Source organism: Heloderma suspectum, chromosome 5, assembly GCF_057233095.1.
Source record: "Heloderma suspectum isolate Gila_16-S chromosome 5, 16-S_ref, whole genome shotgun sequence".
NCBI classification, from domain to species: domain Eukaryota; kingdom Metazoa; phylum Chordata; class Lepidosauria; order Squamata; family Helodermatidae; genus Heloderma; species Heloderma suspectum.
The window spans coordinates 22,542,877-22,569,816 of NC_139462.1; the positions used below are offsets into that span (position 1 = coordinate 22,542,877).

At 44.3% G+C, this 26,940-nt stretch overlaps 1 protein-coding gene across 9 annotated transcripts in view; it reads right to left on the reverse strand.

The window, feature by feature from the left end:
* MAPK10 (mitogen-activated protein kinase 10) overlaps window positions 1-26,940 on the reverse strand; it is a 413,215-nt gene that overhangs the window by 56,170 nt on the left and 330,105 nt on the right. For 7 of the 9 annotated variants that reach the window (XM_084860214.1, XM_084860212.1, XM_084860211.1 and 4 more), the window contains one exon: window positions 23,296-23,367. In XM_084860214.1, coding sequence (XP_084716340.1) covers window positions 23,296-23,367 — 72 coding nt within the window. Of the gene's footprint in view, window positions 1-12,598; window positions 12,671-23,295; window positions 23,368-26,940 lie in introns of all 9 variants that reach the window. The other 2 variants (XM_084860218.1, XM_084860216.1) reach the window with 1 other exon arrangement.

The window sequence follows — 26,940 nt, forward strand, 5'->3', positions numbered from 1 at the left end:
TGAAACAACACTAATAATGGGGGTGGGGGGCAGCTGAAATATTTTCACCCTCACTATCATTAAATGATCCACACTGAGGATCTATCTATATAACTAAACTGATACTTTTGACTGGGCCACCTTCAGCCAGTATAGCCATGTGCAAGGACTGCGATTGTAACATGCAGAAATGAAAGCATGACAGACACGTTAGGTTAATAATATAGAACAACCTTCAACTCCCATCAATATATAGAGTACAAAGATTAGATCCATTAAGATTAGGCAAAGGAATGAAATGTTTTAATAACAACCTGGGTACAAGTGGGCTGGTTCTTTCTGAACCTCATGCTCTCCAGTTGTTTTGGACCGCAACTCCCATGAACTGCAACCAACATGGCCCATGGCTAGGAATGCTGGGAGGTGTCGTCCAGAATATCTGGAGGGCACCAGGTTGGGGAAGGCTGTTCCAAAGCATGACGACAACACAGGGGACAGTATTAACCATACAACAGTGCACATTCTAATCAGTTTCACTCCTTGGGGAATTCACTGCTTTATTATTGTAGATATCCATGGTGCTGGACCACACAGGATGATCACCATGCTGTATAAATGTCCATTGTGTTGTGGGGTCAGCAGCAATCAATAGTGTACATGCTCATAGAGAGAAAGGTACAAATGCAATAGTTTGGGATCATTCCAGCTTGTGGTTTCTAGTTCACTGACCCTGCTAACAGTCCTTGGAGCTACTGTGCCAGAAACAGTGGAGGCTGGTACCCCAGTTTCAGTGGGGCTGTTTCCATTCTGGGTTTCAGTCAGAACCATCCAGAATTCCAAAGCAGCTATCCAAGGTGCGGAACTATATCTACAAACTAGGTTCAGCACCTTGGATAGCTCCTTCAGAGTTCTGACTGAACCCAGAATGGAATCACAGCCCCACTGAAATTGGAGCCACCCGCCTCCACTGGCTAGAACATATGTGTGTAATCAGGAATACAATGCAACATTACAGTTTGTAACATCACTGCAAGCAGTGCTCAAATTGGGGTGGGTGTGGGTGGGAAGAACTTTAATGAAATTCACAATCCCCCCAGTTCCTTCCAGTCTTAGCCAAATCATGCTAAGCCAACAATTATGAGCCAACAATGTGATATGGCTGCAAAAAAGGCAAATGCCATTTTGGGCTGCATGAATAGAAGCATCGCTTCCAAATCCAGGGAAGTACTAGTTCCTCTCTACTCAGTACTGGTTAGGCCTCATCTGGAGTACTGTGTCCAGTTCTGGGCACCACACTTTAAGAAGGATGCAGACAAGCTGGAGAGGGTTCACAGGAGGGCAACGAAGATGATAAGGGGACTGGAAACAAATTCCTATGGAGAGAGACTGAAAGAACTGGGCGTGCTTAGCCTTGAGAAGAGAAGACTGAGGGGAAATATGATCGTGCTCTTCAAGTACTTGAAAGGTTGTCACAGAGAGGAAGGCCAGGATCTCTTCTCGATCATCCCAGAGTGCAGGACACGGAATAATGGGCTCAAGTTACAGGAAGCCAGATTTTGGCTGAACATCAGGAAAAACTTCCTGACTGTTGGAGCAATACGACAATGTAACCAGTTACCTAGGGAGGTAGTGGGCTCTCCCACCCTGGAGGCATTCAAGACGAGGCTGGACAGCCATCTGTCAGGGGTGCTCTGACTTGGAATCCTGCAATGAGCAGGGGGTTGGACTCGATGGCCTTGTAGGCCCCTTCCAACCCTACTATTCTATGATTCTATGCCCTCCCCCCACTATTTAGCCTTCTACAAACAGTAGCTAAGGGGCTCATCACAAAAGGTAAGAGGGCTTCCCCACCCCACCCTCTTCCCTGTAATTGAGGCCTCTGCAATTTAACCCAGGATATTGCATCAACTCGTGTCAGTGATACTGGACTACTAGGAGACACTGCCACAATGTAAAGTATCATTAGAAAGCCATTAGAAAAAGGCAGAGTGAAAACGTGGTTGGAGGCAGAGCAGGCATATGATGATTAAATGTGCCATCTTAAAAGGCCTTTGCCCCCAATGGAGTCAACAACATAGGAGCGACTATTCACACCCAATATAGTTGAATAAGTGATTGTAATGGAACAGAAACAGACAGGATGAGTTTGCCCCTCTGTGCCTCCCACATGCTACCTTCAAGACAATGCTTGCGGTATTACATCTGAGTTACACCTGTAGTGATCCAATCCAAATGCAGGCGCTAATTCCAAGATATATCTGGATTCCAGTTCAAAATTCAATTCCAAGTGATTTTTTACCTTTTTTAAAATTATTCTTATACTAACCATGAACTCAACGAGGTTTCGAGCGGAAAAAGAAATGTGAATTGTGATGTCTCTTAGATGCTAGAAACATGTTGCCAATGGGTGGGAAAGCCCAGTCCTCCCCTACCCAGCCTCTTTTTCTCTCCAACCAGTCCTGAAAGGTGATTTTTTTTTTCCCCAGATGGGTTCCAACACCTTGGGGGGAAGACAAGATGGACATAAACCACGGGTGGGGAGGATAGGTTCACTCCTTTTTCTCTTTATGTCAGGGCCTGCCTCCTGCTTTCTATGTGACTGGGGAGATCCAGGTTTAAATGCATGGGTCTGCCATTGTTGCATTTAGTTTGGCCCCCAGAAAGGAGTCCTTGATTCCAAAAGATCACATGTCCTTATGGGTGCTGTAATCTTTCACTGCAGATTCAAACTGGCTGACCATCACTTAACATTCCCTCTGAAAGCAAACTCAGGTAGTTGAGTGCTTATCAGTGTGGAAGTGAAACCGCCCCACTCCCAAAAACTAAGGATTCTGCATATGCAGGGGACTCTCTACATATGCAGAAGTAGGTAGGGGTGTGTGTGTGTGTGTGTGTGTGTATCCCAAAATGATGTGACAAGGACCTATATAAGCTTCTGGGATGCACAGAATGTTGAGATGTCAGCTTACTTCCTGTACCAGTCTAGTATATTGGACTCTTTGTACAGACTGTTTGCAAATATGTGAATATTGGACTGTCTGTTTTTACGCCTGCCTATTTACCGTGATAGTAATGAAAGCCACTACACATTAACTTTTTGCGTGTGATGAACCAGACATCTGGATGTTTCAACACTTGAAGATTGTGGTTTACATCACTTCTTACATCTTCTTTGAAAACCAGGCTAAGTCAAGAAGTAGTGGGACATAGGCCATGTTTGCATGTAAGGATAAGCCAGGAATCCTGGTTTAATCGATAATAATGTGAATGAACTGCTAGTGCAGACAGCATGGCCACTCTTGCTCTGTTCCTCCCTTCATGCAAGTGGATAAACAAACTAGGTGGGGGATTGCTTTGCATGACATCCAAACCCAGTATTAGTATAGCCAGGATCATAAACTAGCTTTAAATTAGGGTTTGTTGTTGGCATAAACCTAAACCACAATCCAAGGTCTGGACACCATGTGAAGCTCTCCTCTGCTTGGTTGTTTACCCACTCGCACAAAGGGGGGAGTGAACAGGAGTGAGCATACAGCTTGTTCATATTATTATGATTTATTAAGTCAGGATTCCTGGTTTATCGTTATGTGCGAATGCAGCAAAGCCACTCATTATGTGAAGACTATTGCCCTGGGTGACGCTATTCTGCTATGCAAAGTGGTGATGGGTTATTGTTAGGGATGGATGGGCACCCCCCCATACAGGTTCTCTGGGTGCCCACCCAGCCCCCAGCCCTGCTTGTGCACCCCCAGACCTGTGCTCAAGCTCCACACTACTTGCTGAGCTGCCCACACTCACCCAGGACCTGTTCTGTAGCACCACGATCACCATTTCGCAAAAAAAAAAAAAAAATGGCGATCGTGAATATGTGCCCATAGAATTGTATCCAAAATGGTGACATGAATCACCCATATATGCAAGATCACAGGTATAAATGCCCCATTTACACCTGTAATCTTGTGTATATGGGTGATTCACGGCACCATTTTGCATCCAACTCTATGTGCACATATTTGCGATCGCCATGTTTTTTCACAAAATGGCTATCGTGGCACTGGAGGATGGGTCCCAGGTGAGTGCGGGCATCTCAGTGAGCTTGGGGGGGGCGTTGAGTGGGGGCAGGGGCTCTGTGGGCATGGCTCAGGGGTGTGGGTGGGAGTCCACTGGACTCCTGGACTCAATCAGGTGCCCATGCCATCCTTAGTTGTTGTTTTCCTTCATCATGGTGTGGCCTGGCCTGGCTATTGATAGAGAATAATGGTCATGAATGGGTAGCTACCTGTTCCAAGTACCACAGACATGAGCCACACCCACTGGACAGGGGCAGAAAGCAGTTATGCATGCAGAGCCCAAAGTGAGAGTTAATTGTGGAAGTTGCTTTTGCAAAAGGAAACAAAAAACTGCTGAGAATGTGGGGACTTTTCCTCCCCACTAAGGAAAGCTACACAGTAAAAGAGAACAAAGAAATGAGAGGAAAATGTTGCACAGCCTCACAGGAAATGGGAGTACTCACGTAATAGCATTTTTCTCCCTATTTGTTTAAGAATACCAACACAAGGACAAATTTCAAACAAATCATCAGCTGCTACTGGCTGGTTTCTAGGGAGTTATTTCTATAGCAAAATGCTTTTAATGGTTTAATTATAGAGCTTCTGTGAACAAATTTTAATAAGTATGCAGCTGTCTGGAGGAAACCAGGCTTTTAAAATGCATTATATGGAACATCTTTGGTTAGGTTTATCTTTTCTTTTCCTCCTGGTAATTCATTTGAAAGAGAAATTATTACAAATACATATATTTGCCTAAGCACATAGGAGCTATGAGTGAATCCATGGCATGCTAAGGAGGAATAGGTATCTTAAAAAGCAAGCAAACAAGCTAGGGAAAACTCACCGTAACTTTGTAATTCTGCTATGGTTATTTGTCATATGCCAGGTTTTTTACTTGAGAGGGTTGGAGATAACCATTAATTTCCAACAAAAATATTGCACATGGTGGTGTTCTTTTACTGCAGGCCTGCAAATCTTGTGGCCCACCAAACTAAATACAGCCCACCAGCTATGCATTATGGCTTGAGAACACTCCTCCCACCATTTTTGCAGTCCTAAATTGGGAGCGAAAGAAGGGCATGTATCAAGCTCCTGTTGGTTGGGCCACCACATATGATTGCTGGGCTGAGTTTGCTGTGATGGGTCACAGGTAGGATGGTCCTGCATCCTACTTTACAGAGGATAGCTACCACTTCGACAGGCTGTCAGAGGACAGTCCTCTGTTTGAATGCATCTTCTATTTGAAGTGCTGTCCAGTGCAAGCCCAGTTTAAAGATAATCCATTCAGAGAAGCTGAATGAATTCTTTTCATCTATCTTCAGTGCAGAAGATATAGGACAGATACTTGTGCCTGAACTGATGTTTTCAGGAAGGGAGTCTGAGGAACTGAGGGAAATATTGGTGACAAAAGATGAAGTTCTCAACCTTATTGATAAATTGAAAGCAAATAAATCACCAGGTCCAGCTGGTATCGAGCCTAGAGTTCTCAAAGAACTCAAATATGAAATTGCTGATCTTCTCACCAAAATATGCAACATGTCCCTAAGTTCAGCCTCTATACCACAGGACTGGAAGATGGCCAATGTAACACCAATTTTCAAAAAGGGATCCAGGGGGGATCTGGGAAATTAGCTTAATGTCTCTTCCAGGTAGATTGGTTGAAGGCATTATTAAAGATAAAATTAGTAAGCATATAGAAGGACAAGCCCTGCTGAAAAAGAATCAACACGGCTTCCGCAAAGGTAAGTCCTGTCTCGCTAAACTTTTAGAGTTCTTTGAGAGTGTCAATAAACATATAGATAGGGGTGATCCGGTAGACATTGTTTACTTGGACTTCCAAAAGGCTTTTGACAAAGTCCCTCACCAAAGACTCTTGAGCAAACTTAGCAGTCATGGAATGAGAGGACAGGTCCTCTTACGGATCAGTAACTGGTTAAAAAGAACAGAAAGCAGAGAGCAGGAACAAATGGTAAATTCTCCCAATGGAGAGAAGTAAATTGTGGGCTCCCACAGGGATCTGTATTAGGACCAATGCTTTTCAAGCTGTTCATAAATGATCTGGAAGTAGGAGTGAGGAGTGAAGTGGCCAAGTTTGCAGATGACACCAAACTATTTAGGTTGGTTAAAACAAAAAGGGACTGTGAAGAGCTCCAAAAGGATCTCTCCAAACTGGGAAAATGGGCATCTAAATAGCAAATGCAGTTCAATGTAAGCAAGTGTGAAGTGATGCACACTGGGGTAAAAAATCCCAACTTCAAGTATAGCCTGATGGGATCTGAGCTAGCGGTGACTGACCAGGAAAGAGATCTTGGGGTTGTGGCAGACAGCTCAATGAAGATGTCAACCCTGTGTGCAGCCACTGTAAAAAAGGCAAACTCCATGTTATGTACAATTAGAAAAGGGATTGAGAATAAAACTGCCACCATCATACTGCCCCTATACAAATCTTGGGGTGTATTAACCCCACCTACCTGGCTCCACTGGGGGTCCGTGGGGAGGGGAGGTGATCCAGTCATCCCCCCTGGAATCCTCCCCAGCTGGCTCTGCTCCATGGCAAGTCCACGGAGCCGCCAGACTTCCGGCCGCGGCCGGTCTTTGGATGCAAATGGCTGCTGTCTTGTTCTGGGGGATGGAAGGAGCCATTTTTAAAATGGCAACTTCCTGTATTTCAAGAAAAACAGGGAGTCACCATTTTAAAAATAGCTCCCCCCTCCAGAACAAGATGGCTGCTGGCACATGTACACAGGACCCAGGTAAGGAGCTGGGGGCTAGGCGGCAGTAGTAATGGCAGCTGGGCTTCCGGATCGTGCCGAAGTGCACCAAAGCACTTTGGAGTGACCTGATTCACTTCAGGCCACTTCATGCCCCCTCCACCTCTCCTTGGAGGTGGCCCGAAGTAACCCACTTCGACTTGGCGCTCAGGCTTCATGCTGAAGCTGTGCACAGCCCTACTCTTTTGTCCTACTCTTTGAGGGTGATGCATTTCCTCTTCTTTTTGCAAGGTGTAAGTCAGGGTTCCCCAAACGTTTTGAACCTGTGGGCACAATGGAGATTTAAGATACTGTTGTGGGCACCACCACAAAATGCCTAACCAGTGGGTCACTGCTTTGGCGTCTGCTTTTCACAACTATGGATCTTAGGCTCTGTATTATTCAGCAAAAGCTTTTGCTTCGTATCTATTGGACACCACAGTGTCTCTTTAATAAGGGATTGACTAATTCAGCTAATTGCTTGCACTGCAATACAACTAATGCTTGTTTTAATCATATGTTTTGGCAATGTCCAGTAGTTGCTGCTTTTTGCAGGGAGGTTATTAAACAGAAACATTTTGTACTGGAACAAACTTTAGTATTCACTGTTATACATGCTCTTTAAAATTATATACCTGCTTCATGAAAATTAACAAATGGTCAGCATAAATGGATTCTCTGCACCCTTTTGACAGCTAAAAGACAGATATTACAACATTGGAAGGATAAACACTCACCTCCTATAATGTAATGGATGGAGGACCTTACAACACTTTCAGTATTTGAAAGGGTGGCATATAGACGTCACCTTCAAATTGATGCTTATTTGGAATATTGGTCCACTTTTGTTGCAGCCCATGTATAATTGCTAGAAGGCTGTATGTATTTCATGCAAAGCCATGTATGTATATTTAAAAAAATGGAATACACACACACACACATGCCTGTGGGCACCATGTTGGGGACCCATTTCTGGGCACCATTGGAGGTGCCTGCAGACACCATGGCACCTGTGGGCACTGTGTTGGGGACCCCTGGCAGAGGGCCACCAAGAGCACAGATCTGTTCCTCTATTGAAAACAAGCATCCTCTGGACAATCTGCATACCTACAATTTCTGGGTAGACCTGCCATGAAGGGCCCCAGTGCACAGAAGTGATAGGGCAGCATATGTGTCCAGGCCTGGCAGCAACACCCCGGCATCCTTAGGTAGCAGCTGGGGCTCCACAGCAACTCATTCTCCTAGGCCTGACCTCAGTGCTGGCTCCAGGTTTTTGAGGGCCCTTGGGCAAGACACCCTCCATGGCCCCGCTCCCTCAGTGAGTCTACCTTCTCACTGCCATTGTCACCAGCTGCTATGGCTCTTCGTCCTCTTTCTCATCATTGCTACCATTTGCTTGCCTGACAGGCAGAGAGACAGGGAGCAAACTGGCAGTGGCATCTCCTGCTGCTCCTTCTCACCATCACTGTGGTCTGGGCCACAGCAAGAGGCAGGTGAACAAGCAGGTTGCAAGGGCAAAGAGGAGGAGCAACTCCAGGGGGCTCTTGTCAGTGGACCCCTGCTGGGGTGTGTGGCTCTTGGCAGATGCCCAACCATGCCTACCTTTGACGTTGGCCCTGTCTGACCTTACTGAATGGCAGCAATGGGTGGCTGAGAAGCCATTATTATAAGTTGCCCACAATGCCCTAGAGCTGTGGTTTGTCCAAGCATTGTTACATTGTCAGTAGTTACTGGGGGACTTTGTATTGGATTCAGACAGTGTCCAAAGCCTGAGCAGAACTGGGCCACTTTGGTTTTGTTGGATCCCAAAGCAAAGTGGACTTCCATCCAAAGTCAACAGAACCAAAGGTACTCCAGAACCAGGCTCTATTACCAACTCATGTTTTGTATACAATATGTGCCCAAAGATTTTTTTGTTCCCAAATAGTGTCTTTTGGTTTCATTTCTCAAAATGCTGCAGGGGGAGGGGGAAAGTGCAACTGAATGACTGATAAGTCTACCTTCTAATCCTAGGGGATATTGTACCATAGGCTCCAATCACTGTGCTTCAGGGGAAGGCAAGGATGGGACCATGAGATGGCCATTTTCTTCCAACATTACCACACTTCACTATGAAACTGGTTTTCAGGCATCATAACTCCCTAGCCCTAAACCTATTCTTCTGAAACTTTGCAGGTTTCTTGCCTGGGGACATCTCGGTTACATGCTGCAAGGAGGCTGCTGCTGATGGTAAGCTCACCAGAGGGGCCACTGATGCTGGTGAGGATACATCAGAGGGCATTTTGTCAGGAGGGCTCACATCTGGATCCAGCCCCATCTCTGTACACAGTACAACGTGCCTGGTGGACAAGCTTTTATAGCGGCTTTCACTCAAGGGGTTCCTAAGCAGTTAGCACAGGGGTTCCACATGTATTACAATCCTTTGCCCCTGACTCCATCACCACTGTCACCCAGCAGGCTTTTTTCAAGACACCACATGGTATTGAAAATCTGCTGCTGTCAATCAACACCTTCTAACTGTTCTTCAGATGTCGTCATTTTTGCACAACTAATCTGGCTGTTAAGCCTAAGTGTACTGGCTGGAAGATGTTTAAATTAGCAGATGTGATGTGATGTATGAATGAATGAACATAAAGATAAAGCCAGACAGATGAATGTATAACTGTGAACTTGTGAATGAAGTATACATTATGACTTGTAACATCTTCCTGCTCCTCCCCTTTTACTTTCAGTACACACAGAGGTCTCGTGGGGAAAATGTTTTGTAAAATAAAACATTCCCGGTGATACTTCCTTTAATCTGTAGAAACTAAAACTGCACCAGGCTCATCTTAGAATATGTTTAAACAGATGAACTGAGATTTGTATAGAATAAAAACATGAATCAGAATAAATTAGAAGAATTTCACTGATCAGCAAATGTGGAAAGTAACTAGATCATCAGTTGGGACTTTATGGCTACAGCTTAAAAACCAAGAAGGATAGGGGAAGTGTTGTAAGGGAGATGGTGCAGAAAAGACTCAATCCCATGAGTAGTATTTGTTTTTGTTCCATAATGAGGACAATCCTATTTGCCTGAGAGCTATTTTTTAAATACAGGAACAAAGTGGTTAGTCTTTAGGCCTTCACACATTACATTTTTAGGTGTATACTTAAGAAGTGTGTGCTTAACAGCCCAATCCTCTGCATGTATACTTAGAAGTCCCACTGAACTCAATTGGACATATGTGCAGCAAGTGCATAGGGTGGCCATGTGTCCTCTTTTACAACGGACAGTCCTCTATTTGAAGAGATGCCAGAGGACTATCCTATATTTGAAGGTGTCCTCTGTTTGAAGGGCTGTCCTCTCCAATTCCGGTTTAAAGATACAGAGTGGTAAGAACTGTTGCCCATCGACAGTAGGTATCTGAGCAGCAGACTGAACAGGCAGCCACACAGGTCACCTGGTCACAGTCTTTCACACTAAGGTGAGATGTACTGCATTTCTATTTAAAATCTAATAATAATTTCTAAATTTGCATATACATATACATTGGAATATGCAATCTCTTTGCAAATTCATGTCCTCTTTTGTCCTCTTTCTTTGGCGATTCATAAGTGGCCACCCTAAGTGCACATAGATTTTGAAACCTAAAAACATAAAGACTGGGTTCACATAACCTGTTAACCTACACTCAGTGGTTGAGCATGAGTTGTTGTTGAACCAGGGGGTTAAAGTGTTGTCTGAACCCAGGACATTTTCCACAGGGTGGCTTGTTAACCATGCAGTGTGGCTTATTTTTCTCGAACAAGCCACCCTGGAGAACCCATGGTTTGTTGTTGGGTTGTTCAGGGTGGTTCACAAGCCACACTGCATGGTTCACAAGCCACTCTGCAGGAAATGTCCTGGGTTGAGACAACACACTAACCCATGGTTCAACAAGCAACCCAAACTCAACCACTGAGTGTGGGTTAGCGTGTTGTGTGAACAGCCCAACATGTGGCTCTGACAAGCAGATATGACATACAGGCAAGGCCAGAGCCAGGTTTGAAGTAGGGACCTGATGAGATGCCCTCTGATGGGCCCTCTTAGTTGGTGCCTTCCTCCTGACTGCAGCCTTCCTGCAGGTAAGCTTGAAAAGCTTTTCTTGTACTGAAAAGTCTTTTCAAGTAAGTCTAAAAAGCCACCCACCATTTAAATTTCTCATGAAGCAATGCTACATCAGGCATTCAAGGGCATAGTGGGAAATTTTAAATGAAGGGTGGCTTCCCAGACCTAGTTGCAGCTATCAGATAAACCTCTATCCAAGGGAAAGGGTGGGTAGGGCAAAACTGCTTCAGTGCCAGTGGGGACATGCGTCAGCATTCATGGGCCCTAACTCAGTACTTGGGCTGTGGCTGTTGCCCAAGGGTGCCGGATTCTGATACCGGCCCTCTATACAGGTATACTAAACAGAGAGTTGGGACCGGCTGTGGTTCCCTGTTGAATCGACACTCAGATGCAAATGTGGGGTTCTTGCTGTGTAATGTGTGGAACAACCATTGTTAAAATCAGCTTCCAGAACATCTGACTTTCCTGATATCATGCCAAAGAAAATCATTCCTGCTGATGAAAGCCAAGTGAAACTATTGCTGTGGAAGCACCGAGGCCCATACATAACTGATCCTTTTAGAGATATAACACTGACTCATCGTTGCTTGACTCACTCACCTAAGTTGTGATGTCCTTGGGCCTATCATTCTGTGGGAAGATGGGTTGTTAAGAATTTCAAGTTTGACTGAATTTGTAGTGTTAACGCACTATCAATGAGATTTTTTACAAGACAGGGAAAATGCCTGCAGTGCTAACATATTAATTTAAATTCCCAGCCTGCCCCATCTTGAGGAATCACGGCAGATACCAAGGCTAAAACCAACACTCTGCTGTGTAGCATAAGCTGAAGATGACTAATGCAGCCATCTATTAGCCCCCAACCACAATTATCCAAACTGCAGTGAACTGAATGCCATGAGTGTGCCCTCTCTCCCATACATTTTCATTTTAGTTCTGTACAGTGCAATCCCATGCACATCTACTGGGGCATAAGTCCCATGGAGTTCAATGGAACTTACACCAAGGTAAGAGTGCATAGGAGCATAACCTTAGGGCAGTATCGAACGGGGTGCAACCACTAACAAATTATGTTGTGCTAGCGTAAACTACTCGATAGCATCAGCTTGTATTGTGCTGATTTCCCGTTGGATACTGCCCTTAGGCTCATTCAAGGTCTTTCTTAGGCCAAAGGGCAAGATAAAATGAAAACAAACTCAATAGATTGATTTTTTAAAAAAGAAATACATGTTCTCCCATATCATACCAAACCCTACAAAGTACTGTCATCAATCTCTTTATTAAAATATTCTGGACATCCTTTAGCTCAATTTTCTTGAACTTGGTGCCCTCCAGATGTGTTGTGCTACAGCTCCCATCACCTCCAATCAGTATGGCCATTGGCTGTGGATGGCAGGAGTTGTAGTCCAACACATCTGGAGGGCACCAATTTGGGGAACGTTGCTTTAGGCTGCTTGGATACAGACAGTGTATCACAGGAAAAGGTACAGAATAGTGTCTAATAACTGCTAATGTCTACAGAATTTTGGATTGATGGCAGACATTCTATTGTGCCACACATAGCTTTTCAAGTAAAGGTATTGTGATTTTGGCAAGACATCTTTAAGCAGTGTTTATTCTGTTCATTGGGGTACCATAAAAGTCCATAAGTAATATTTTACTCGAAATGGGCAGAAGATGAACAGGAATGAAAATGGTACCTAGAGAGGCCCACGGCCTAGGAAGGATACGATCAGTGCCAGGAAACAACACAGCACCTTTAATCATTTCTCCCATGATGCACCCTACTGACCACATGTCAACTGAAAACAAAAATGAAATGAAGGTAAACAAGAACACAGCAACAGAACAACAAATAAATGAGAAGGCTTATCCGGTTGGGTCAACAGAACAGATGTGATTCCTTGCTACAAGGGCTCCAGAATCAAATCTGACTGATTTGGGGCCTCAGAGATCAGAACTGAAGCTCCCTCGCCTTGGAGAGTAGAATCAGAATCTCACAGCAATACTCCTGCCCATTGCTGCATCCATCTATTCCTGCTCCTTCCTGCCCTCTAATAACATCCCTGAGTCACCTTCCTATTGATAAGCAGCAGAGATGGTTGCTGGAGCAGCTAGAGAGGAGGTATGTGAAGAAAGTGAAGGGAGCAGCAGATGAAGGGGGAACTGATCCTCTCCCTTGCCTCTCCCGACCCAAATCCAAAAATCTGTTCCTGTGAGAACAACTCTATCACCCTAGTGCTTACATTTCACTCTCCTGAATAGAGTTTTCCTAACATTTATGCCTGCAAAAAGCAGCATACCTATGAACAAACTTTCAAAGAGCGTCCCCATATGTATCCCCATTAAAAATGAGTACTGCACCCTGCAGATGCAAAAGAGTAGGTGATCAATGCCCCCCCCCCAAAAGGCCTGATTTCTACCAATACTTTGAGGGTGGGAAAGGAAGGGGGGGGGTTGTTTGTTTCCCAGGCAAGTATTGTTCTGAGTGTTAAGGCCTTCCTTTTTAGAAATGGAACATCCCTGTCATTTGGGTAAATACACTCCTTTGCGTACCAAAGATTGCTTGCATTAGACTGGCCAAATGAGGGGAAGGAGTGGAAGGAATAGAGATGGAGAGTTAGTAGCTATGGGGTAGAATGGTTAAATCTGTATTGTTAAATGTGTCTGTACTTGCCTACTTGTACAAGAGTAATGCAGCATGAAAGAAAAGAAAGAAAGAAAGAAAGAAAGAAAGAAAGAAAGAATTCAGTGAACTGAGTAAGGGCAGCTGCTGTTTGTCACTACAGCTTTGCAATTTTAATTAAATGACTAATTTGAAATAGAGGTCTCATCTGCACTCTTATAAACATTTTGCTTTCTATTCTAAAGAGCTTATTTTCAGAAGGGATATGCAAATCACCTTCACTTTAGCCTATAGCACAGATGCTATTGGGGGGGGGGGGTCCTTACAAGCTAAAATTCCAGCAGCAAAGTGAACAAGAATCCAAACAAGGCACATCCACCCATTTAGAAATGCAATTCAAATGTATCGAGAAGCCGTTTGTTTGGTAACATCATTCTGAACTGTTGAACTCATGGTGGCTGCGTCTTAACAAAGCCAAACTTAGAATGAAAATTAAGGGATTATAGAACATTTTTGCTCAGCATGTTGGATAACAGTGGCTTCAGACTGGGAACACGCATTCCCAGTAGGCATGGGGAGGAAACATCCCATCTTTGTGGGAATTCCTCTCTGCATTCCAAACTGTAAGGTAGAGCAAAGATGACTTTTTTTTTACAGTTAATAACAAGTATCTTCACTGTTTGTTGTGAAAAAGACTAAAACTGTGAAGGAGATCTTGGGGTCGTGGTGGATCATGAAACCATCAGTGGATCACTTGATGATCAGTGAAAACATCAAGTCAGTGTGCAGTGGTGGTGGTGCTGGTGGTTGCGGGACACAACTTCTGTACTAGGGATTATTAGAAAAAGGACAGAAAATAAAGTAAGCAATATCATTATGCCCTTATCGTTTAAAAAAAATCTATGGTGGAGCTGCATTTGGATTGCCTGCACTGTTCTAGTCACGCCGTCTCAAAACGGGTATTGTACAGCAGGCAAAGGTGCAGGAAAGGGCAGTCAAAATGATAAGGGGGTTAGAGGATCTTCCCTATCTGGAATGGCAAATAGCCCTCCAGTTGTTGTTGGACTCCAGTTCCCATCATCCCCATCCAGCATGGTCAATGGTAAATGATTATGGGAACTGTAGTCGAACAATGCCTGGAAGGCTACAGTTCTCTCCCCCACCCCCGCCTGAAGCAGATGGGTCTGTTTACTTTTGAAAAAACACACAACAAAGAGGGAGAGATTGATAAAAGCATGGATGACGTGGAGAAAGTGAATATATTCTTCTCCCTGTCTTGTAATGCCACAAACTGGGGTCACCCAATGAAATTGATTGGCAGTAGATTCAGAACAGACAGAACAAACTACTGCTTGACAAGCAGCATTAATTTCTGGAATTTACTGCTGTAAGATGTGTAGAAGGCTACCAGCTTTGATGGCTTTCAACAGCCATAATAAATCAAATTAACACCTCGGATCAGAGGGAGTAATACTAGTTGCTGTGGAGAAACAGTGTGGCAGAGGGGATTACAGAGGGGATGAGGTTGGTGGCTCCGATCTCAGTGGGGCAGCGAATCCACTCCAGGTCTCAACCAGAACCAGTCAGAACTCTAAAGGAGCTGTCCAAGGTGCAAAGCACCTTTCTTTGCACTTTGGATAGCTCCTTTAGAGTTTTGCCTGGTTCTGCCTGAAAGCCGGAGAGGATTCACTGTCCCACTGACAACACAGACACCAGCCTCCACTGCAGTGCATTTATACTTATAACAACCCATCATCATCTGACTCACTGTAGCTACTTTCTAGCACAAATCCTTTAGCACAGCCTTCCCCAACCTGGTGTCCTGCAGATGTGGTTGATTGCAATTCCCATGCTGGGTGGTAATGATGGGAGTTGAAGTCCAAAACATCTGGAAGAAAACAGGCTATGGAAGGCTGCTTTAGCAGAGCTTGCACATTGTATTTAAAGTATGTTTATCCCACTCCTCAGCCAAAAAAGGCTCCCGGAGATGCTTACCATTGATCACTGAAACAAGACATCTTTTCACAGTTTCAGAGAAGGGGTGCCATTTCGGGAGGGTGGGGCAGGGTGAGGGTCTCCCCATTTCAAACCTCAGCTAATTAGTTTTCATGAGCACCTGGTTAATATGAGCTGTAAAAGAGTAACTACAAGACATGCTTTAACATACTTTTAAAAATGCATCTTGAGGATATGTCAGAGAGCAGGCATTCGGTTTTAATCTTTCCCCTATCCTGGAATAGCTCCTTTGTTTCTGAGCCATGAGATAGAGATAATCGTTTACATGTAACAACAAACCATAGTTTGTTGAATTGTGGGTCACCGCTACATGCAAACCCAGAACTATGGTTTAACTATGGGTTACGTATGGGTTGTTAGCCAACAATCCATGAAGAGAACCCATGGTTTGTTGTTGGGTTGTGAACTGTGGGTTGTTTAAGTGATGGGTTGTTGTTATGTGCGAGCCTAGAATCATGGGTTGTTCATGGGTTGTTTTGCCAGGCTACACGGGCAGCAGCAAGAGCAGTAAAAAAAAAAAAAAGCAGCCTTTTTAGGTGTCAGTACTGCAGAGCAACAAAGGCAGTTGGGATACAGGGAGGGAGTGGGCAAAGGAGGGAAACAAACAACCCGGGGACTGGGAAAACAAACTATGGTTTGTTGAATCATCTTCTAGATAAATCTTGGGTAGAGCAACAAACCATAGTTTAAATAAACCCTGGGATAGCATTACATGCAAACCAGGCCATAGTTAAAACAAACACACCTGAAATGGAGATTATTATCCATTATTATTAAATGGAGATTCTGCATTATCAATCATTATGGGCCCTATTCTGCCTTAACTCAAGAAGGCTTGGACCAACTGCTCTTCAGATCCTTTCGAGACCTACAGATGTATGATGTTCTGATAATCTTTCCTTCTAAAAAAATTGGTCACATTTAATTCCAGAATTAGAGGAAATATTTAAGAAGACAGGAGAAAAAAACATTCACCATGTTATTGAGTTCACTCACATTTAAATTTGCATCGATATTGGATTTGATTTTTTAAATTTTTTTGTAGCAATTGCATGAAGTCAGTTTTGTTTCCAAGTGCAAGCATTGCCCTTATTTTCGCCATAGTCTACGTTATCTTTACATAGACTACCCGGGCCCAAATAAGGAATGCAAATTTGCGTACGCGCTTTTTTTTTTTTTCAAAGTCACCCGTGATAGGCTACGTAACGATTTACGTAGCCTATCACGGATGACTTTGGAAATCTAGCCATGATAGGCTACGTAAATCGTTATGTAGCCTATCACATGTGTGTGGTTTTTTTTTTTACTTTATTTTGTAATGGCGGCGGCGGCAGCAGCCGGTCGGAAGACCAGCCGCTGCCCCCGCCCCCACCGAAACGCTGCCGAACCGCGGCCGGGACCCACCGCCGAGAGGGACATTCACAGGAGGTAAGTCCCATCCCGGTGGGGGGCGGGGGGGCAGAGAATTTCACCGCCAATTTCGGGGGGCCGAATGCGTTGGCATTCGGCCTCCCCAAGATTCGTGGAGAAATTCTCCGCCATCCCAACTGGGACTGTCTTGAAATTTCCCTGCTGCTACTTAAGAGTATAATTAGCATTATCAGCACAAAGGTGTGGCTATTCCATTTGGCAGCAAAAAGCAAGCTCTGTTGAACAAAATGACCACTGCTTTTCATCTCCATAAGCAAAATGACATTGAAAAAAGCTGCCCGGTCATGTCTTCATCCATTAACAATCTGTTTGTTCCTTTGAGAAATGCTTTCCCTCTTTAAATTATTTGCACTGATGTTCAAGGAATCAAAGGAACACTCATGGAAATTCAGCTAATTTCCTGTCATTTTTGTGTTGGTGTTTTCTAGTTTTGTTTTTAATTCTGAACACTGACAATGAAAACTTCATCGCTCCGTATGTAGGAAGGCTTCCTTCATCTCTTCTTTGATGGCCTCCTGTGGCTATGTGAAGACCTTTCTTCTGGCAGGCATTTGGCCTATCTAATTCTTAGTTTTAGAGAGCAATCCCAAGTGTGTGTGTCTGGGGGGTGGGGGGACTCGCAGATCATCCACCACTTCCAAAATCCTGTCATAGTGGCAAGTTAGGGGTGAGGGGTTGCAGTGAAAGGCCCAAATATACACTTAGGGAATCAATGAAGAAGAACCAGAACCTTAATATAGGCAGACTAATATTTTAAAGTGATACAGTTGTATGCAATATGGGTCAAGTAAATGTTTATTTTATAGCATTTTAAAATAAAGGCCTAGTGCTTGTCAGTTATCCCAGTGCTTTTGCATTCATTAGCTAGAAGTACGGTGGCCAAATGTCCTACTTCACAGAGGACAGTCTTTTGTTTGAAGGGCTGTCAGAGGACAATCCTTGATTTGAAAGTGTGCTCTGTTTGAAGGGCTGCCCAGCTGAAGTCTGATTTAAAGGTAAAGAGCCACACGAAAGGACAGCAGAGCAGGGGCCTTGAAGTTGCCATCGGCAGTTAGCGCCTGCAGAATAAGGTGGCACAGCAGACACCTGGTCCCAGTCTTCCCCATTATGATGAGAGGTGTTACATTGCTATTTATATGACAGTCATTGTTTCTAAATTTGCTTCCATACATCCAAACTGGGCTGGCACGTGCAAATTTGGGGCAATGCATAACTGGCCGACCTACTGGGAGGCACAGTCAGTGTCTCAGGACACAACCCTATGTCTTCCACCCTCGAAGCTTGTCAGCCTCCGAACTCAGAGGCTAATGAGCATCCAGTGCAGAGCAGGAGGAGTGGTGCAGGCAGTCTTTGCCTCTGCCATCCTTCCCGCTCTGCATTTTCATGAGACAGGCTTTTTGGCCCAGCTAGCTGGTGCGTCTCAGAGGGGGAGGGAAGGAGGCTGGACAGGGGTATCCTGGCCTCTCCAGGCCACTCCCCACCCACCAAAATGCCCCCTTTACTCCATCCAAGGTCAAGTTCCCAACCTTGGAGAGGCAGCCGGTATGGTTCTTTCCATGCCAGCTGTGAGAGGGAGGGGGCAGGGTGCGGATTCTTGGCTCTAAAGTATCCCATAGCCCTCCAGACACTGTCTAGGCTCCATGGGATTGCTCCCTCTGAGACCCAGTGAACAGAATATGACCTCTCGGGTTTTCCTTACATGTAAGCAAGTAAAAGGCTTACAGACTTACTTTACAGAACTTTTAATATTTCGGGAAGGGGGGTGGAATATCCCAGAGGGAACCAAGCCATCAAAGACCTCCTACTGTGGCTACAGCCCTATGTATAGCCATTAATTGCTGCCAACAGGTAAATTATATATGAATGCCAATTATGCCTCTTTTACATCCAGTGCATTGGACATTCTGCCCTGCCAGAGCTGGGACACCACTGTAAAAGCAACTATACCAGTTGCTTGGAGCAGCAATGCTTTTAGGCCAGCCAATGGACCAGCAGACCATCTGAATAGTGCTCTTCAGGTCCCCTATCAACATTGCAGTGGACACTGGGATGCAGCTCTTGAATCTGAGAGCTTGTCAGGGTTGAATCTGAGCCCATAGAGTCCCAAGGCAGCTCTCATTCTGAGGAGGAGATACAATTCGTGGGAGAGGAACTCTCTCAGACTTCAGAGGTGCAGCTGGAGGGGGACCCCCCCCCCCGCTCACATCCCTGGGAGCAACAGTGACCCAGGCATGGAAAGGGAGGGACAACTTGAGCGAGGTGCGAGGTGCAGGCGCAGGCACAAGCGAGAGATTACTGGAGCCGAGCTTAGGCACTCAGCCTGATTGGCTCGACGTCAATAGCTGCGCCCCGAGGCCCCACGGGAAAAGGGGAGATCTTCCCCTCCCACCCCTTAAGTTCAGAGTTGCCGCGTTTTTCCCAAACGGAGATCAACTGATGTCCTAACCCTTAGAAACCCCTAGATGGCTGTTCCTTTGTAGTTCCTCTGAGTCTCAGGCAATTAGCATCTGTATGCTTCATTAGGTTGAATGGAATTAAAGCCTTGGAAAGCAGCCCTTTGTCTGAGTGTTGATTCTAGCTATTGGAGGATTCAGTAGGCAAGAAGGGGCACCCTGACAGAGCTACACTTCAGCATCCTCAGGACGGGCCCTGTGCCCTGGAATCTGTACACATCTGTATTAACTGAAGTCAATTAACACTCACCCCTTCAGGGCTAATATAGGGTTTATGATAGCAGGCCTGTCCAAACAAAATAATTTTACTGTGTCATAAAGTATTTTATTTTATTTATTTAAATGCTTTTTTGTAGTTTTTGTGAACCGCCCAGAGAGCTTCGGCTATTGGGCGGTATAGAAATGAAATAAATAAATAAATAAATAAATAAACTCACCATCCATACTAGGACATCAGGGTGGTACACAAGAGGCATAAAACCCAATATATGCCACGATATAATACAAGCAATATGAAGCAATAGCTACTGATCATGACAGCTATATGTTACCTTTGGGTTCAGACAGAGGCAGTATGCGTAAGAATACCAGTTCCTGGGGAACAACAGCAGGAGAGGGCTATTGCCCTCATCAGTCCATCAATCCATCTATGTGCTCCTGCTTGTGGGCTTTGCAGAGGCCTATGTTTGGCCAATGTCAACCCACCAGGATGATGGACCACACGGCCTTTGGTCTGATCCACTGCTACTCCACGGAGTAACAGTGGATCAGGCAGATCCACACACCTCCTACCTCCCCCTGCTCACCTCCCCATTCTAATAATATGTTTGTTGTGGGGAAAGCTGTATTCTCACAGCATTCAAACAACAAGATGGTGTTGCTTCGAAAATACTGTAGTCATTCTCCCACATCCACCCAAGCTAGCGCATTTATTGTGAGGGTGAGTCCTGTGCAGAATATGGCAACACAAGTTTCACAAGCACATATTGGATAATGTCTGTAACATCAGTGATGACAAACCGCACAACTCCAGGCACGTCACAGTTAAAAGCATTTTAAAAAAATAAAAATAAACTCTTTAGAACTCATTAAGCCCTTTTAAAATTGCTCAAAACTAGCAAGACTATCTCCTGTCTGTCTCTCTCTGCAGCATCACTATTTTGCAAATGTTTTCATTTCTCTTTCTCTCCCACCCCAAACTCTTCAGAGGCTATGTGCACTTTCTCTCCAGAACAGGTGTGCACATCTCTCTTTTAAAAAAGAAATGGCAAGGCTCCCCCCGACATACCTACCCCGCTGCCCCCAGCCCATGGGGATAGAAATGACACTTCGTTCTAGATCAATTGTGATAGTGCTAAGAATAAAAATGGAGTTGTGGGGATTGTTGGATGACCATGGAAATGGTCTGTATATCAGTGAGAGGAATCAGGTGCTGTAACCAGAATCTTGAGAACCTTTCCAGCTTACTGATCAACTAATACAGCCTGATCTTCAAGACCATGACTGTAACAGAAGGCTGCATTGCTCAGTGGTGTAAGTAGGACACACATGGACACACACCCCGACATTTAAGGCACAATGCGATGCCTGTTGAGAGAGAGAGAAAAGTCCTACAACTCCCAGCATTCCCCAGCCAGCCACGCTGAATAGTGTTGTCTGTTCTGATAGTGGCAGTCGCATATTGCAGGGTGAGGAAAGGAATGCCTCAAGTAAAGGTCTGGAGCACATCTTACATTTTCTGTGGGAATGCCACTAAAAACAGAGGTGGGACACATCTATGCAAATAAATAAATAGGGATAATTTTGATTTGAAACACACTTCTATTTATAAACTCTGATTCCCTTTATAAAATGTGCACAGGGGCATAGCTGTGCTGTCCTTTGTGGCAAAAGCATCAGTTTACTAAATGTGAATATCTCTCAGGGTTTATTTTAGTGAGGGTCAAACTATATGTCACTTTAAAGACATAGCTAGGAGCTTTTCATTGTAGGTGTGGGGGCCGCAATTTGTATCACAAAAGGTTAAAAAGGTTAAAGCCCCCCAACCCTGTATGCTAGGAATTGTGTCCCCTGTGTTTAAAAAAGAAAAGGAAAGATGTTGCTGTTAGCTACTTCTTTAAAGTAAGGGGTGGTTTGACCCTGCAATGCTATGCCGTATAAGGGATGCTTACAGCATCTTGAGAACAAGTCTCCAGTTTTACCAAATGAGAATATCAAACAATGATACCAGTACGTACGTGTGTGTGTGTGTGTGTGTGTGTGTTCACATGCATCTCATGATGTCATGTCTTGTGAGCGATGCTTTGGTCCACATCTGTCAAAAATAATACAGTGGTAGTCATATTTTCCAGAGCATCTCTCAGCAGCACACAGACACCATCACAAATTTTGCATGGCCCTCCAACAATAAGAACTACATGAGAAACACCAAATGAATGGACATTATCTTTTCTAGAAATGTAGTGCCCTGAATCCAGAGTTTGGCAGGTGATTCAGTACACACATGAAGCTGCTGCACAGGCAGGCCCTCTCTCATTCGCTTTGACATAGGAGGGAGCTCCACACATAGAAAAGGATATGTATATGGAGCTTCCCTTGCCATGGAAGTGAACAGGGAAACCCTTCCAGGTAGGAGAGTTGTGCATGCACACTGGTATGCTGGTATCATGAGTGACTGATCACACAGTACTCCTAACTTTATCATTATGGGTAAATGTTTTTACTAGGGGCACTCCTTTCACATACATGATGATGCAGGTGGTACTCCATATGGCTGGATCTGTACATATAATTTTCAGATGGAAGCTGTGCATAGGAAAGATACTATCTTCCTATCTTTCAATGGGCCATTTTCCCTAGATATGGGGGGAAATGACCTCAGCATTTTGGAAAAAATTACCCTATGTTAATCACCAAAAGACAGCAAATATTAATTAGTGTTCATAACTTTATGTCTATCATATCAGTTCTCGAAGAATGCTTAAGTAAAATTATTAAAGTTAATCCTCCTAGCTAGCTGCTGAAAATCTTCCTTTTCTTCCTTTCAAAGCAATATAATAAATGTATGTTATTTTCTCTCTCTCATTAGTATAAACACATCTTATTCTGCCCCCCGCTTAGCAAGAAACTTTCTTTCTTTCTTAGATTGCAATTGTTTTCATTTTCTAATATTACTTTCACCACCTCGAGAGATGGTAAAAAATATCACCAAATCTCAAATGAACAAGACAGAGCAGGGTATGGGGGTGAGCAGAGTTTTGTTAATGATACAGACCTCATGCACCAAAAAAAGGAAAGCTCATTCTGGAAATCTGATGGGGAGTTCCATTTCTAGGAAGCTTCAAATGACTGCTGGATCTCGTCTAGGCAACAAATGGGTAAGTCAAAACATTCAGAATAAAATGTTGTATCGACCCATCTCCAGAGTCCATACAGCATCAAGGTGGACCCAGACTAACGATGCATTAGCAAGCAAAAGATTATGATGTCACCACAAACATTAAAAAGTTGTGATTTAAAAAACATTTAGCCAAAAAAGGGGGCGGGGGATGTTTAAAATGAACAAATGGGCCATTTTCTTTAAAAGCTTTTCTAAAAATAGCTTAGAAGTCTGTGCTCAGGGTTGGTTCTTCTATACCAAAAGAATAAAAATGGCATTAACAAATATAAGGGTTAAATATGAAGGTCCACTTGATATCATTCGTCATATAGCTTTTCTATTTTTTGTTGTTCCCCAGGTGACTCCAATCATAATTACACACCTCTCTAAGATTCAGCCTTTTACTTCTCATTGTATTCTCCTCATTTATTTTATTCTTAATAGGAAAAAGTCAGGGATGAGGCTGTGGGGGATGGGAGAGAAATTATTCGATGAAGGTTGCAGCAAATGGCATAAGGATACAGTCCCTTCCTGGAAAGAGGATTTTGTGGCGCACCATTTCTCCCATAATGCATCCTACTGACCATATATCCACTAGAACAGCAGAGACAGGGAAATGAAGAGAGAAAGGGAGGGGAAGGCAAAGTTAACTAAGACACTTTGGCTCCTAAAGGAGGGGAAAAAGAGCAGATTGATCAGAGAAAGCACAGTTTTATGCACCTTCCACCGAACAAATTATTTTTAAAAAACACACACACAGAAAGATGTCATAAACAGAGGGAGCACTGAGGCACATCATAGCAGAAAATATCAACTTCGTCAGAGTTTTCTTCCACTTATTTTTTTTCTTAAAGTTGTTTCAAAATTAGTGACCATTCATTTAAAGAAAATTGTCCCAGTTTAAATATGTTGTGAGCCTCAGATGAAGCACTTCACTGTTCAGGGATGAAATCCCATACACACTTACCTGGGAATAAGCCCCATTAAACTCAGTGGAGCTTACTTCTGAGTAGACATGTATAGCATTGCACAGCAAGTCTCCTATGTAGTTCCTGGCATGGTTAATTGTTCTTATACATGCCACTCTGTAAGCATTCTTTGGTTACATGCCAGCAGCATGTTTCAACCAAGCCACTCTCTTTGGAGAGTACCAAAGAAAATGGCCATATCTGATGTGCAGATTTTTGGAGAAACATGAGAAAATGTCAAATTCTGGAACCAAGTAGGCAAATTTGGGGGTTGGGGAGAGGATAAAAACTAACCATTCCAAGTGGGCCACTTTTGTCCAGACCAAGAGCATCCAGGAGGCTAAAATCTGAATAGGTAATAGCTGCCATGCCGTGAGAATGTGTGAAAAAGGAATCTAACTCTACCATCAGGGAGATGCACCAATTCCCACCTTTCCTCATCTCCAAGTCCTAATCGTGTGTCTTTATGCATCACTCCCCCTGCAAGCCACATCCAGGGGATCCAGCTCATGTCAGTTTCTACTGTAGTTTGCCACATGTCTGGATTAGCCATAGGTCCCCTTTCTGCGCAGCCATAGAAGTGTAGGAGACATCATCCTCACAGTGTGTTGCCACTCTAGTGAGTATGTGGGTAAACGATGCAGCCAATATAGACAGGGCTAATCTTGTGGATCTTTCCCACCCAATTTCCTGCCCTCCCTCTGGGTAATTATTGAGCAAGAAAGATGCGCATGATTGGCCCAATCCACCTGGTCTTGGTATCTGCACACATACATCACCCAGAAGGAAGCACGCCACAGGGAAGCTGTTCCCATGCAGTTGTGGGTTTGTGTGAAAGGGGATGCAGAGTGTTTCTCCTGTTGTCATTTGTGCTTTAAAGGGCTTCTTCCATGCATCCAGCTGATTGCATGAATTCTTCCTTGGAGATACACCTGAAGATATCTTAGTGCAAGTTGAAAGGATCAGGGACAGGAGGGAAGCTACCAACACTTTATATCTTACTTAACATCCCCACTCCCAAAAAATCTGTACAGCTGTTCTTTAATTGTAAGAAAAATCTGTGACTGTTAAGAGAGAAAACTAAAAGGCCACCTCAGTGTACATTAAGTCAATAAGTGAAGCTAGATTTTAAGTAAAACACCACTTTTAAAATGTGTTAAAAACAGTTCGGCAGTCCCTTCCTTAGGGCATATCCAGAGCTGAAATTTTGCAGACCCTGAAACTCCAAAACTCCTGCTAAATGTTCAGGTTCTGTGTATGAGGAACTAGCTAACATCACTGCTAGCCAGCATGTGGCTCTTAGGAGTACAAGGCACAGCAGGAGGAAATGTACATGATGAACATAAGTAAGTGGAAGGCAAAGGAAGGGTGATCTTCATCCCTCTTGTGAGTCACACACAAAAGCAGTAAGACTAAATAGGATGGAAGATAGCAGTCCCCAGAAGACTGAACCCTAGAGTAGCCCAGATTATTCTTGTAGACTTGGAATGGGCAGAATGTAGTTTTCCAGAAGTTTTGGATTTCAACTCCCAACATTCCTGACCATTGGTCCTGTTGGCAGGGGCTTCTGGGCATTGAAGTGCAAAACATCTGGAGATCTGCCTTCTCCACATCCCTGGCATAGTGGGGCCTTGACTTGAGGTGAAACCACCTGTTACAAGACAAACATGGGGTTGCTAACGATTAACGCTGAGGCCAGCATTTGCAGAGGGAAGTCAGAAAGAGGTGTTTAACCCTTCTGCTACTTACTAAGATTCCTCTGCAACCCTTGCCTAGACTGTTTTTCACTCATCTTTTCACCAGCTGGGCCCCTGTTGGAGAAATAAGCCCAATGGGAAGAAAAATATCCTAGGGAATGGCGTTGTGGAGAATTGGCAGGCAAGGAAAGCATTTACACATGATCCTCATGCCCATGATCTGATTTAGTAGAGCTCAGGGCCATGCCAGATATGATGGGACCATTATTCATGTATCTGTCCCAGTCACATATAAGGAAAGGTGGGGGGAGTTCTTACTTTAACAGTAGAAAGAGCATACCATAGAGGCATGCCAGACACTTCCACCTCCTCTGCCTTACCTCCATGAAGCTACTCCTCCGAGCATTTTTCTCCATTCCTGGCTCTGATACTAGATGTGAGATAGGGAAAGTTGCTGGTGGAGCAGAGGAGAGGTCAGGTCCAGCAGAGCAATGACCATCTCCCATGCCCTCTATTTACTGCTGAAGTAAGATCCAGACAGACATATAAGATGCACCAGTTCATTTCAATTCCCAAAATGGGAATTACCTTGAGCAGCCTCAAAGAGGAAGTAATGCCCAATCTAGCGTGTCTCCGGTTACTTCCTGCATTCATGGGGAAGTACTTTCTTCAGTTGGTGAGTTGACCTGAATCGCCACTAGGAAGTGGCTGTTGTAACTGGTGATGCACCAGACACAACTGTGTCCACAAAGATGCTTACTAAAGATGTTGTGACACTTCAAGCAAGGAAGAGCCCAAAATGTGAACTCGCCTCCTGCTCAAAACATCTGACTCCATTTCACATCAGGTCCAGCCCTAATTGAGCTGGCCCTGTCTCAAAATGCAGTTCATACACTGCCTCCCCACTATTAACCAGCCCTCTCTGCCACAATTCTCACCTGCCCAAGCTTTACCCTGTGGAAGGCAGAGGGTTAACAGGCAGAGAAGAGGGTTCACTGCCACACAACTACAAATCCCATGACTGTCTGCAGGAAACAATACTTTGTGCACCATTTCTGGCTCAGAAGAGGCCTTGAAGGGCATCTTCCATGTGGTCGTGAGCCACATCCCACGTAATCCTGTTATTCAAATGTTACCAGAGAGATGGGTCAGGATGCTGGGCCACAAGCCAGAGATCTGCAACATTAAATTATCTCTTGGGAGATGAGGCAGCCATGAATTCTTTTGCCCATTCCACATCCCATCCTGTTGTCCACCCCTCTCTCCCATTGTCTGTAGTGGGCAGGGTATCATGTGAACTGCATAGCAGGTGCTGGTAGGGGGCAGATGACACAGCAGGGCTGGGAGGAGCAGGGAGAACCTGTAGTCGCTATATCTCCCACTGCCCTGGGAAATGTAAATGCTCAGGCACATAGACCAGATTGTAATCTAGCAACTTTAGCAATATGGATCCCACCACAGGGAAGGGGCAGCCACAACCCTCCAGCAACATACATATTGGG